Source organism: Piliocolobus tephrosceles, chromosome 6, assembly GCF_002776525.5.
Source record: "Piliocolobus tephrosceles isolate RC106 chromosome 6, ASM277652v3, whole genome shotgun sequence".
NCBI lineage: Eukaryota > Metazoa > Chordata > Mammalia > Primates > Cercopithecidae > Piliocolobus > Piliocolobus tephrosceles.
Window position 1 is genome coordinate 121,511,487 of NC_045439.1, and position 14,641 is coordinate 121,526,127.

At 42.6% G+C, this 14,641-nt stretch overlaps 1 protein-coding gene across 2 annotated transcripts in view; it reads left to right on the forward strand.

Moving 5' to 3' along the window:
* Window positions 1-14,641, forward strand: part of STXBP6 (syntaxin binding protein 6) — a 247,975-nt gene that overhangs the window by 229,999 nt on the left and 3,335 nt on the right. For both annotated transcript variants that reach the window (XM_023227449.1, XM_023227450.1), the window contains one exon: window positions 10,735-10,892. In XM_023227449.1, coding sequence (XP_023083217.1) covers window positions 10,735-10,892 — 158 coding nt within the window. The remainder of the gene's footprint in view (window positions 1-10,734; window positions 10,893-14,641) is intronic.

The window sequence follows — 14,641 nt, forward strand, 5'->3', positions numbered from 1 at the left end:
ATCTTTATTGTGATAACTTTTATTACTATTGATGTTCTAAATATCACATCAGTGATCTTGCCCAGTGATCTCCTTTAAACTGGTTTCTTTTTCATTTTAGCACTGTCCCTATCATCTTTAGAGGTATCCTTTCTGTCTGGCAATAATGAGGTATTTTAGGCCTATTTGAGTTTTCCTTGCCCAAAGGTTTGGAATCTGCTGCTTCCCAAAGAAGTTTGCTTTCTTCTAGCAGAAAATATTGCTAGACACCTAAACCTGAGTGTGAGGCTTGCATTTCAATACTGATGCTGAAAACAAACAAACAAACAAAAAAAAAAATGTGCTACTGCTGATGTTGGAACACCCTTAGGTACAGAGCTGGATGCATTGTTCTTTGTTAAGCTTTTTGTTCACATGGATTTGTTTTCAAATTCATTTATTATATGTTCTACGTAGTAAGAAACTGATAAAACTTTAAGGATATTCTATAATCTGTCAAGAAACATTGAGGCAGTAGATAATTGTTGGGGGTCCTGCAGAGGTGGCAAGCGAATAGCCTGGAACTAGATTAGGAAAGGCCTTCTTAGTTGTGTTGTATTAGGGGTGAGCAGCAAAGCATGGAAATGAGAAAGTGGCATGATCAGGTTACCAGTATAGAAAGAGGATCAGGTACTAGAGGACTTAGAGACTAGTGGCAGGAACACCACCCAGGCTGCTGTCTTTGTCCAGTACGACTGAAATAGAACCTAAAGTACCATGGGGGCTAGAAATAATGTGGAGGACTAAGTGAAGAGCCCTTGCTGAGAGAGAATGTCCTGGATTCTCTGAGCATTTTGATGTGGGATATGATGGATATGTTAAGAGTCAGGTCAATTGAGAGTAGAAGACTAGGTGAACAGAGGAGCCATTAACTGACACAATGAATTTAGAAGGAGCAGGTCAGAGGAAGGGCGGGAAGGAAAAGATTGGGCTAATATGAAGGTTTTTAATTTGTGAAGCAGACAAATATAGACAGTGTCTGGTACGTGTTTGTTCTATAATAAGTGAGCTGAATGAATCAGTTATTACTAATGATACAGAGTACATTGAGCTCATACTATGTTATTAGCCCTATGCTAAATATGTATTTCATTTACTTCTCACACTAGTTCATATGAAAAATAAATACTGGTTTTTTGTTTGTTTGTTTGTTTGTTTGTTTGTTTATGACAAGGTCTGGCTCTATTGTCTAGGCTGGAGTGCAGCGGCTCCATCTTAGCTCACAGAAACCTCTGCCTCCCAGGCTCAAGCCATCTTCCCACCTCAGCCTCCGCAGTAACTGGGACTATAGTCATGCACCACCAAGCCCAGCTAGTTTTGTATTTCTTACAGAGATGGGGTTTCCCCATGTTGTCCAGGCTGATCTCAAAACTCCTGAGCTATCCACCCACCTGGGCCTCCCAAAGTGCTGAGATTACAGGCATGAATCACCACACCCGGCCAAAAATAGGTAGTGTTTTTTGTTGACATTAAACCAATGAAAAAGCATAGGCTCATAGAGATTAAGTAACTTATCTGAGGCCACGTAGTTGATATTTGGCAAAGTCAGGCTCAAGCCTAGACCTTTCTGACTTTGTATCTCTAATCAGGAAGGTAATGAAGGAAGAACCAAAGTGATAGGGGTTGGGGGGTGGATCAAGAAATAATGTGTTTTAGAAGCCAACAGAAAGAACAGCCTTCAGAAGTAGTCAGTCAATTTGTGGTCCCATGGCCAACTGGAGGAAACTTAAAATAGGCAATGGACTTGATAGGTCATTGGTGAGTTTGAGAGAACAGTGTTGTTAGCATGGGGTGGGGTAGTCCACTGGAAGTTCAAAACAATTGTGACATATGAGAGTAACAATAGGGGAGACTCCTCCTTCATGAATGTTCATGGTGATGAGAGTAGGGAAAGAAAGAGGAGCTAAGTAGAGAGCTTAACAGAAAGACTCTCCAGTGCCAGATAACAAGTTTATCTCATTAGTAATGGCTAAGGTTCAGTGTCTATGGGCCAAACACTGTTCTAAATGCCCCATTTGCACTTCACCTCATTCCTCACAGCAACCTCATGAGATAGATACTTAGACCAATCCCTAGGACAGGTGAGGAAACTGAAGCACAAAAGGGTAATTTGTTCGAGGTAACACAGCTGGTAAGTAGCAAGTATGTTGAACAGAATTTGCTTGTTAACCAGTAGCATTGTGTAGAGAGTTTTCAATTTGTATATATAAGGACTTGAAATTACAGTTATTAGAGTATTAGAGTAAAAGTCCCTAGCTTCCAACTCTAATAAAAGTAGAGACCTGTACATCATAGCTGGTTTGTCAGCAAACATAACCCAAGACAGAACAAAATCCATTTTACCAAATTTAGAGCCACGTTAGGTTCTTAACCTCAGAACAAGGGTTGCCTGTTTTTTGAGAGTCTGATAATCTCTGAACAAAACAGACGCAAAAGAAGTATTATTGAATTCATTCTCCTGATACCCTGTAACTATTCATAAGAACCAAGGTTAAGTAAATCCTAAAGATACCCGTTAGTGTTTATGCATTTCCTGAATTTAATTGTTTAAAGATACCTGAATAAAATTCTAAATGTTTGACCTCTGTCAATGAGAATATTGAAACAGTGAATTGAGAGGAGTGTATGAGCTCATAGTTGTCTATATGACAGGGAGGGGGCATTGGGCTTTTTTCTGAGGCTTTAGTTAGCCTCTGGGGCAGACATGCTTGTGACTTGGGAATAGGCTGGGGTTCCACTGCATTACCTTCACGATGCTAAAAGAAGACCTAATAGAATGGTCCATTCTTCGCTTGGTAACAACAGCAATCGATAATTCCAAGGTATCCTTCAAGTAGGCTTTTGCGTTTATGGGCTTACAAAGTATTCCTGAGCACTGAATCCGTTTTTCTTTGTCATCCAGCTCCAGGCAACAAACAAGTAAGTTTCTTGGTCCTTAAAATTAGCCAACTTGAGACAAAAGATAATTCTGAAACCGCCATTGAGCATGCTATCTGTTCTGTATCCTCTATAAAGCAAGCCTTTTTAATGTAATTACATGACCTATTACTAAATTGATGAGGACAGCCTGAATTTATTTTTCCTCCTTTAACTTAGGAGTCAGTGTAGTCTATTGTAGTATTTCTGAGTGCAAATTCTGCAGAATTTCACCCTACTAAGATACTTGGCAAAAAAAACCCTATGAGTAAATATGTTTGGGAAGCTCTGCATACCATACTTCTCCTGCTCTCACCCCTGCCTCCTTTTCATTCAGTTTACATTAACACATTAAAGATTTTCCAAAGTTCTGCAATAAAGGAATGTGGCTAGATCTCATTTCACGAAGTCATTTTGTCATAGAACTGAGCTTTTCTTGGAGCACTGTAACTCACAGAACCATTTTGGCAAATGCTGACATAGATGTTAAGAGCTTTGGAGTCAATTTGTGGCTAATCTTGGGTAAGCTACTTCACCTCCCCGTGCATGTGTTTCCTTAACTATAACATAAGGGTAAGAGTATCTCCCTTCGAGGAATGTAACATCTTACCATAGTACCTGCCACCTAGTATGGTAGCTGTTCTGTGATTGTGATTGACCAATGTTCACACTGTATCCTGCCCAGCTTGGGTTAACAGCTCTTCCTTTTGGAAAGGCTTGATGTAACCAGAATTTTTAAAAGAATTTTTCTAGTTAGTCATTACCACAAAAGTATGGATGAAATTTAACTTTTTGGAAGAATCTCCATCTTAAAAGAGGATAGTAGAGGTTGTCCAACATTGAAATGCAGTGATGTTGTGTCCAGAATTGGTGGGTTCTTGGTCTCGCTGACTTCAAGGATGAAGCCATGGACCCTCACGGTGAGTGTTACAGTTCCTAAAGATGGTGTGTCCGGAGTTTGTTCCTTCACATGTTCAGATGTGTCCAGAGTTTCTTCCTTCTGGTGGGTTCGTGGTCTCGCTGGCTTCAGGAATGAAGCTGCAGACCTTCGCAGTGAGTGTTACAGCTCTTAAGGGCAGCGCGTCTGGAGTTGTTCATTCCTCCCGTCTGGAGTTGTTTGTCCCTCCCAGTGGGTTTGTGGTCTCGCTGGCTTCAGGAGTGAAGCTGCAGACCTTCACGGTGAGTGTTACAGCTCATAAAGGCAGCACGGACCCAAAGAGTAAGCATCGGCAAGATTTATTGCAAAGAGCAAAAGAACAAAGCTTCCACAGCGTGGAAGGGGACCCGAGCAGGTTGCCACTGCTGGCTCCAGGAGTGAAGCTGCAGACCTTCGTGGTGAGTGTTACAGCTCATAAAGGCAGTGCGGACCCAAAGAGTCAGCAACAGCAAGATTTATTGCAAAGAGCAAAAGAACAAAACTTCCACAGCATGGAAGGGTACGGGAGCCGGTTGCCATTGCTGGCTGGGGCAGCCTGCTTTTAGTCCCTTATCTGACCCCACCCACATCCTGCTGATTGGTTCATTTTACAGAGAGCCGATTGGTCCGTTTTACAGATTGGTCCATTTTACAGAGAGCTGATTGGTCCATTCTGACAGGGTGCTGATTGGTGCGTTTACAAACCTTTAGCTAGACACAGTGCTGATTGGTGCATTTACAATCCTTTAGCTAGACCCAGAGTGCTAGACAGAAAAGTTCTGGAAGTCCCCATTAGGTTAGCTAGATACAGAGCACTGATTGGTGCATTTACAAACCTTCAGCTAGACACAGACTGCTGATTGGTGCATTTACAATCCTTTAGCTGGCCATAAAAGTTCTCCAAGTCCCCACCCAATTCAGGAACCTAGCTGGCTTCCCCTAGTGGATCCCGCTCCAGGCCGTGGGCAGAGCTGCCCCTCAGTCCCGTGCTGCGCCCCCGCACTCCTCAGCCTGTGGGAGGTTGTGGCAGAGCAGGGGATGGCACCCCCTGGGGAGGCTCAGGCCGCACCAGAGCCCACCAGTGGAGGGGCTTGGGCATGGTGTGCTACAGGTCCCAAGCCCTGCCCCACAGGGAGGCAGCTGAGGTGGCCAGCATTCAAGCAGGGCAGGGGTGGGCCAGCAGTGGTGGGGGACCCAGCAAACCCTCCACAGCTGCTGGCCCTGAGTGCTAAGCCCCTCACTGCCTGGGGCCCGTGGCACTTGCCACCCACTCCAAGTGCAGGGCCACCAAGCCTGTGCCCACCCAGAACTCAGGCTAGACCGTGAACACTGTGTGCAGCCCTGGTTCCCGCTGGCACCTCTCTCTCCACACCTCCCTGCAAGCAGAGGAAGCCAGCTCCGGCCTTGGCCTGCCCAGAGTGGGGCTCCCACAGTGCAGCAGTGGGCTGAAGGACTCCTCAAGCGTGGCCAGAGTGGACACTGAGGCCGCGGAGGCACCGAGAGTGAGCGAAGGCTGCTAGCACATTGTCACCTCTCAATGTGATTTAGTGTTGATTAGTCAGTGTAATATAGAAAGAGTTTGGTATTGCCTAAGTTCACAGATAATTAATGGACTTTGAGGATTAAGAACCAACTTCTATCACCGGGTAGGCCTTTGCATTTAATCACTCTCTGTTCATACAAGTAAAAGCTAGTATCGTCATTATTATTTAAATTACTGTTCATCTATAAAATATTTATATTTAGTGACAGTCACAGTACTAAACAGAGCCTCTGAAGCATCATGATTATCATGCAACTGAATTACCAAGGATGGGGCAGAAGTAGAGCCACTCATCACAGGAAGCAGAACAGTGTCTAAGTGGCACTGAGTGACTTTGGGACTGAAAGGAGACCAGGCTCTCAGGGAGCCAGATCTCTATGTAACTTTTCTTTTGCTAATATGTGTTCTAGTGGTAGAAACACTGGGCAATAAAATTGTCACAGAGTGAAAGCAGAAGAAAGAAAAAAACACCATCTCAGGTGAATCCTACCTTTTTTGTATCCTGTGAAATTAATTTGCATGTCACTTATACTGAAGAAGACTTAATTGTACCTTAGGTACTACCCATGAAAATAACTTTGCTAAGAAAAATAACTCAGTAGATGTGAATAGAATAGGGCCTACTTCATCTACGCAGAGAATAAATTATTATTGAATACTTTTGGCAGATTATATGAGAGTCACCAATGTTCCTGGCCTATAAACAGATTAAATATAATAGGTCTCCCTGCCAATTTTTTTGTTTGTTAGAACTCTTATCTATTTCATACATACATATTTTCCCAAAATGCAAATTAGTTTTCCTCTAAGTTAGTTTAGATAAGTGGGGTTTATTGGATAGTTATTCTTAAGTGGTTAAATTGATTATGGAATAGAAGTAGTTCAAGCAAAACTATTAAGAAATCTCTGTTTTAAAAGAGTGTTGTTAAATGAGCATGTTGACTCAGCACTGAGTATAGATGGGCATATATTTATTATTTATATTTTAGATTATTTTTCTGCTGCCTTATTTTCCAAACAGGATGAATATTTTACATTTCAAATATCTCTATGTGTATTTCATAGAAGTAGCTGCTGAAAATTCTGTTGAAATTGCCTTTTACTAGCAATAGAATTAAGGATTTTAATTACCAAGATACACCCTGATGTGTAGCGTGATCAAATGAAATTATGTTGATAATTGAACTGTTGGTGTATTTTATGTGCTTCTTAAAAAGTTTCCTCCTTTCTCTTCACCTATCACTTCTCAATATACTTTACTCTTTTGTCTCATTTTTCTAGACATTTAAATTTCTTTTCATTGTATTCTCAGTGACTGAACACAATGCTATAGCTTTATCTCTAGTTGCTCTCTCAATGAAGTCTTCTAAATCACTTAACGTAAAAGATGTCAGCGTATATATTTTTTTAAAAGCACACGTTAAGTGGCACTGATATGAAGGCAAGATCAATGAAGCAAGATTGGTCTCTGCTCTACTCTCCAGAGACTAATTCCAAAAGTAGTTGACTTTATTTGCCATGGTTGACAGCTTCTCAGACTGCTTGAATAAATTTGAGTATTAATATGCTTCCTGTCTCTTTAGAAAGAATTACTATGCCGTCTGCCTCAGGAGGCTGCTTTATTTCCAGATTTAATTCAGCACAATATGATGAGTCCCAACTTTTGCGTTAGGCATCCTATTTACAAAACATGCGTGATTTAATAAGTATGTGTTCAACTCCCTCTCTGAGCAACATGCTGTGCTACACATAGCAGGATGTACAAAGGTATGTAAGGAATATCTTCTGCAAGCTTCAAAACACTTAGCCCCAAGATAGTAGAGAAGAGAGAGTGACATGCAATGGAATTGGGTGTGATGTGCCATTTTATTCAAAGTTACGTAGAAGATGTAGTCTTAAGGGGGGTGGAGGGACAAACTTCCATTGAGTACCTGCAGACACTGCATGTACATCTTCATCTCCACAGTAGGCACGTGAGGTAAATGGTACAACCCACATTTTACAGATCAGACAAATTAAATCACTCCCTTAAAGTCATTCTGCCAATTGTGTCAACATAATAGTGCCTGGCACATAGTATGTACTTCATGAATGGTTTTGAATGTTGAATAAATCTTTCAGGGAAGCAATTTTCAACATACACTATATGTGCTTTGAACCAGCAATTTTATTTCTAGTAATTGTCATAGATGTGGTAAAGATTGTGTGTATATGTGAGGCAGGAAGTTGGTAAAGAGGCAGAGTGTAGAGAGCTCTATAGGAGGTGACCTTTAGTTGTGAGGAAGGTGTCTAGACTAGACTCCCAGATTTCTGGCTGGATTAAGGACCTAGGCAGATATTGGGATTGTTTGCTAAGCAGGGGACCCAAAGGAAAAGTAGGTATGAGGGGAAAAGATAATGAGATGAGGTTTTGACTTACTGAACTCAAGATAACTTTGGGTCATTCTGTTGGAGTTTTCCATAAGAAAACCTATGGGCCTGGATCTCAGCAGCATGACCTAGTGAAAGATAAGGATTTGGTTATGGAAGTCAAGAGCTGGATGAGATTGCTCCAGAGAGTCTGTAGAGTGCAAAAGAGAAGAGAGTGAGGGGAAGAACCCTGGGATTACAGTTTGAGCAAGAGGATCCCAGATAGAAGAAAATAAGTCAGTAGAAGATCTAGGTCAATAGAAGAGAAATATTAAAGATTTAGGGAATTGTCAACAGAGCAAAATGATGTACTCAGAATTTGTAATCCATCTGGGAAGTCACTGCATCTACAGGTGAAAAAGTCAAGTAGGAGAAGAGTTGCCCATGATTGTACTTAATTAAGTAAACAAGAAGGATATAGATATTATTTAGGGATTTGAGTGGAGGGAGAGATTGGAATTGACCTGAAGCTTAATAAAGGTGATGGGACTTCACTGGGCCTCAAATGTGGGTAGAATTGAAACTGGAAGAGGTTATTTCAACTGAGGAAATGAAATTTGTTCAAATTCATCCTGATGCCTGAAAATAACTGAAGGTGGATTTCCTATTGGCAGTAGTCAGCAATGTCATCTTTCAACAGTGAAGACAGCATCTAGTTCTCTATAAGTTATAATGACTCCTGCTAAACAATATCATATAAAACTGAGTGTGATGTTACCTGACATCACGTGCAAGATTAATTTCAAATAACAAAGCAGCAAGGCTTATGTGTAGTGGGTTCAATCCAGAAACACAATGTGAAGATCATGCAGGTCAATTCCAGTGGGAAAAGGCAAGTCTTGGTTATACACCCTCTTAATTTTATAGTAGCTAATTCTAAAATCCTTTTGATTTAAGGCAGCTATTCCTAGTGGTGAAGTTGCAGCTTCCCTGCCGTATCTTTTCCCAGTCCCCTGGTGGCTAAGCTGTGAATAAATGGAAGGAAGCAGAAAAAGGAGATTTTCTTGTGCCCTCTCTCAACTCCTCTGCGCCCTTCTCCATCTTCCTGTTCCACCCTATTGGCCTCTTCCTTTTTTGAGAAAACTTGACTTTCGATGTGGCATGGGTAATAACTCTTAATTTACCAAGAGGAGTACCTTGAGGACAGAAACGGTCAGGCGTTACCTTGGGAAATAACCTGTCAAAACCTGTCTGCCCACAATTCTGTCTTAGTGATTGCTTCTCTGGACCAACATCATATCTGCAAAGAACAAGGTAGAGAATAAGGAAAAGTCACTGGAAAACCAGGCTCAAGTTCTATCCATGTCACTTCCCTAGTGATACGGTCTCGTGCAAGCCTCTTAATCTCTGCTAGTCTCAATCCTGTCAGTAGAATTGTGACAATCAAGTGAGATAATATTTGTGAAGGTGCTGTATGATTGCAAAGTGCTATTCAAGTGTTGAGCATATGGATAGGTTATTATCACAGTTATGAGTATGATATGAAAGCAACAAAGGGGACCAAGATTTCTCCTCCTAAATCTGTTCTGAAGACCCAGACCTTTCATTCCAACCTTGCATTCAACCAGATTTACCTAGAACCTGCACTTCCTCTGCTCCCTGTTTATCTGTGCTGATTTATCTTGGTTCATGTAGTGCTTGATGCAATTGAGTAACACTGAGTTAACCCCATTCTCCTCCCCTTAGTGCATAATTGAATCCCTTGAAATCCATTATTAAAGAAGAAAAATGGAAAAACATTTACTAAGTGCTTCCTCCAGTCCAGGCACTTTCTTTGCCTGAGATCCTTTTCCACAAACCACAGACTGTGCCCAAAGAGGAGAAATTAAGAAACCTTTGCCGCTGAGACCAGTGGAAATTGCATTTCTATTAAAAGCTGTCTGTGGCTGGATGTATCCATCCCAGGTACAATGTTAAATGATGTAATAAACGTATTCAAAGACATAAAGCCATTATATAAAATGCCATTAAATATCTCACACTCAGTGTTAACAAAATACAGCTATAAATTTCCTTTGGTTGTCATTTTGCAAGTTGCTATTTCTCAGTGATTAATGCATCGGCAAGTTCTTCACTATTGAATTTTGCTGCCCAATCCTGGCAAATGGGATGTCAGGAATGCGTGACCCTTTGAGATGCAATGGCTTTCAACTTTCTTGGTATCACCACTCCTGAGTTTGGAAGTACCAAGTTTCTTCTAGGGCTGGTTTCTATCACTGTTTTGTACCTGCTGGTTAAGTATGGTCCTGAGGCTCCGTGTTTCACATACTAGAGATCAGAGGCAAGAAGTCCCAACCATCCGAGCCATGGTGCAGAATTCAAGGTTGGGAGCAGACACATCTACTCTGAGCTTTGAGACTGGATCATAGCTTGTACATGAAGCTGTACATTTTGGGGTGTTCTTTACTTGCTGGATGAAGGGGTAAAATGAAGAAGAAGAGTTGGAAGGAATAGAGAACATTCTGTCTAGAAAAGTTCTGTGGTCCCAGTTTTCCTATGGTTATTCACCGAAACCACAAGTCAAAAGGAAATAACATAATATCCAGATATGTCTCACTGAACTTGCCTAATTCTGTGAACTTGTCAATATTTTCATTTATCTTTGCAAGCCAAGTTGTAAATCCAGACAGGCCCCATCCTTTTGAGCCTCATCAGATACTGGCAGAGTGGAAATAACTGGCGTGTTAGTGATGGGATTATAAAGAAGCATTTAGGATTTTCCTAGGTCCTGGAGTCAATGGCTGTTCTTGCTACAAGTGTATCAGTTAAACCCAATCAAAAGAAATGTCGTCGGCCTGTTTCCTAGACAGTAGACGAGTGGCCTTTCTGCAGTGTGACCTGCCTTCCTCTTACAGAGTACTCACCCTGCAGGAGTCTGGTCACTGTGGGTCAGCCGAGCCAGCTTCTAATGCTCCTGCTCTCCTCCTTTCAGGAAACAGCATCCTCCATTCAGCTGCCGACAGCGTGACCAGCGCAGTGCAGAAGGCAAGCCAGGCCTTGAATGAGCGCGGAGAGAGATTAGGCCGAGCAGAGGAGAAGACAGAAGACCTGAAGAACAGTGCCCAGCAGTTTGCAGAAACTGCGCACAAGGTGGGCCAAGAGAGGGGCGGGCTTCTCAGCTCTGGGGTGTTGGGGAGCTACAGTGCCAAGAAACTTTATTTCAGTATTTTCCTGTCATGAGATACAAAATTAAGCTTTTTATTTCCCCTTTATGTAATTCCCATCTGCTACTTACTAAACACCTGAGTCATGGAAAATTTCTTCTTGTACCTGGTTTCTTTGGCACTTTTCTGATGTCCTCGTCCGTTTCTCTGACCTTCTGACCTTGGATCTTTAGGAACTATGGACCATCTTTAGTTCCTGCTCAGAAGTTTAGGACTCAGGTATGGAGGCACAGAATAGCGGGTGGGGGAGAAGAGATCAGGTCTTCGAATATCCCTGCCCCACTTAGCCAACACATGGAGGACGTGAGGCTACTTGTGCTTGCTTTTCCATCCTGTCCCTTTCTCATCCTGAGTCTGCCATTGTGTCCTTATCTCTTCACCAGACACAAAGCAAGCCCCCTAGTCCCAGGGAACTATGCACCTCGGGGCTAGTTTTCCCTCTGAGAGGGGTGGGTTGTTATTTTAGGGCCTCAATTCTGGGGCTCTGAGCTTGACTGGACCAGCACTGAGCTGCCAGCAGTACTCTCTGCTGCCCCTGAATCCAGAGAAGGGCATTTCCTGCTTAAGTGAGTGCGCACTCTGCACATTCTCATACTGGCCGAGAACTGCGCCTTTTAGAAGGGAAAGGGGCAGTTTTTACTGGCAGCCAGCTATCTAAGGCAGTCATAAACCAAAGGAAAGAGAGGCCCTGTTGGTCAGGTGATAAAGAGGATTTATTACTGTTCTTGTGTTTCAGATCAAAGGGCAGTTTTTTTCTGGTTAGTGGTTTGAATTTAGGCTTCCAGAAACAACATCTGCTGATGACTTGTGTTGGCATGTCAGACTTATGATCTGGCCCTTAAAATACACTTTTCAGGTGACCTTTTGAGGAAAAAAAATAACTGGCTTTAACAGAAACCCCACTTCTGCTGAGGAAACAAGGATGGATAGATAGCCCAAAAAGCAATGAGAAAAATATCCCCAGCTGAGTTGCAGTGACTTCTTCTGGAGGCTCACGCTCAGGTCCAGCTGGGGAACCAGCTCTGAGTGGATGACTCCTGCCTTCTCTTCCTGCATCCCCTTTGTGCAACCCTGTCTTGTCATCTTATTCATTCTCTTTCGTGACAGGGTCTTAATGCACTGTTGCCTGTGGGGCCCATTTCGAGTTCCTTCAAGGAGAATTGGCCAGATCTGCCTGAAAATGCAGACAGCCCTGCTGGAGGCCAGAGCCTCAGATTGCCGCTGGTGGTGCAGATGCAGAGAGAGTGAACTTGGATTTAAGGTCTCCCTAGTTCCTTCCTCCCTTCTCCAGTCTCTGTGACGCAGAGATAATGATGACATGGAAATGCTGGCGTTACAGCGTCAGCTTGTTTAACAGCAGCAGCAGCTTCCGTGATTTCAATGGGAGAACGGATAGTGGAAATCTGGGGAAACATTGAAGTTATTGAGTTGTGTAGAGAAGGCTAAAGGGAATAACTTTATGACAGTCTTCAGTTCTAGGAAGGGTGATAGTACAGGCATTTATCTTTCATGTCTTCCCACACAGAATAGAGCAATCAATAGTGCGCTGATAAAATTCTGCTAAAACAAGAATTTAGGTTAATGATTAAACCATGAACCAGGTTACCAAGGAAGATTGTGAAATTGCTCTTCCTAAGGCGGAGTAGACAATACCTGGATGTCATCCACGTAGGCGTCCCTCCCAGAGGGGGCTGTACAAACACTGGATTGGATCACCTAACCAGATGGCCTGAATTCTTGACCCTGGTAGCCCTGTTTCCCTGATACTGTGGCCAAGTTTGCTAGGTAGTTGGGAAAGCAATATGGAATAGTAGTTAACATCTTGTGTTTGAGTATAGCTCTGTCATTTACCATCTTGGTGACCTTGGGCAAATGCTTCATTTCTCTAAGCCTCAGTTTTCTCATCAGTAAAATACAGCACTATTCTTTATGAGAATGGTACCTACCTCCTAGAGTGTTCAGAGAATTGAATGAGTTCAAAGCTATTAGTACAGTATGTAGCACATATAAATCTAAATTACTATTATTTGTAATCAGTTATATATATATGAAATATATATATGAATATATATATATATATATATTTTTTTTTTTTTTTTTTTTTTAAGTGACCCTGTCCTATTCAGTCACATAATGAGCATGGTTGAGGGATTGGAGAATTGATACTGGTGATTGAGGATCCTCAACACAGGGACAGGGAAGGAATGAGGAGAAGATTTTGTGCCTCCCAAACCCAAAGGGAAAAGGGTGTGGGAGGGCCTCCTGCTAAATGTTGATACTATCTAAACACAGATCAGCCCTTGAAACAGGACCTATCAGGATAGAAACTAATGCAGCCACCAAAGGCAAAGGGGTCTCTGGCTTGACCAGTGGGAAAATGTATGCCTAGCAGTTACCTGCTTTCACTCAGGAGGGGTGAGGCATGGACAGCTTGTGTTTATTTTGGTTTCCCCGCCCTTAGGTAATCTCGGGGGGAAGAGGAGGGGTTACTAGTGTCTGTTAATGTGTATGAGAGTTTGAGAGTATCATGGCCAGACTTGCAGTTGTCTGAAACTGGGATGTGTGCCTATGAATCACTGGCACTGGCAGTATTCCTAACGAGCAGACTGACCTCTCTAGATAAGGTGTGGCTATTTTCCCAGGGCCTAGGACTCTTGATTTGGACCTGCTAGCATAGGCTGACCATGAAGATGTCATTTTACTGGACAAGCCACAGCCAGGCCTGCTGGTGAGGGGAGAGTTCAGAGATGGAACTCAGGCATTCTACCCCCAGACAAGCATGGCTCTATTGACTCAGAAGGAGTAAGTTGTGCTTACAAGTGGGGGCCAGAACACATGGCAGAGTCCTGAGCAGAAAATGGCAATGCCAGGTGGCAGCTCCTAGAGCTCCCAGTTGAATAAGGGCACCCAACCCCAGCTGGAGAGTTTGGCACACCTTTGTAGAGTCCAATAGAAAAGGGTCTTTGGCCTTCTAACTTGTTCCAGGACTCCTGCAATGACCCAGGCGCAAGAGTGAATGAATCACTTTTGTACAACCCTGACTTCAAAATATGCAGGTGTTCGTCGTCTACAGTGCAGATAGAAAATGATCCTTTCCCCTCCGCCTCCCCAGACTGACTCCCCTACCTCCACTCTGGTGAGCCTGGTTTGAGGAAGTGTGGTTCTTTCTTGAGCTCCCGACTTCATGCAAAGTTAACCTTAGGAAAGTGACCACAATCACAGAATCAGATCTGCTCACTTTCCCTTGCCAAAAAGCACAATGTTGCAGCAGGTGCAGTGCTTTGACGGCCCCACCATAGGCAGTGAGTCAGTAGACAAGAGCATTACCCACATTCAGACATCCTCAGATGACATTTCTTGCAGAGAAAAACATTGACCCACCCTGTTTTGCACTAGCCTACGTGTGTGGAGGAAGAAAGGGCGTGTGGCATATCTCTCACTGGGAGGGAATGGCTGCCTCTATCCTTACTACCTAAGGAGCTCAGGTCTGGGTCTTAGGAGCACAGGTCTTATAATATATAGTATTATACTATTATATTATTACAATATAATACTATTATATCATAATAGTGTTATAAAAATAAAATACATCATTTTATTATTTATTTTTGTTGATAAATAATAAAATCGTGACTGATACCAGGGAGATATACTGATACTATATATCTCCCTGGT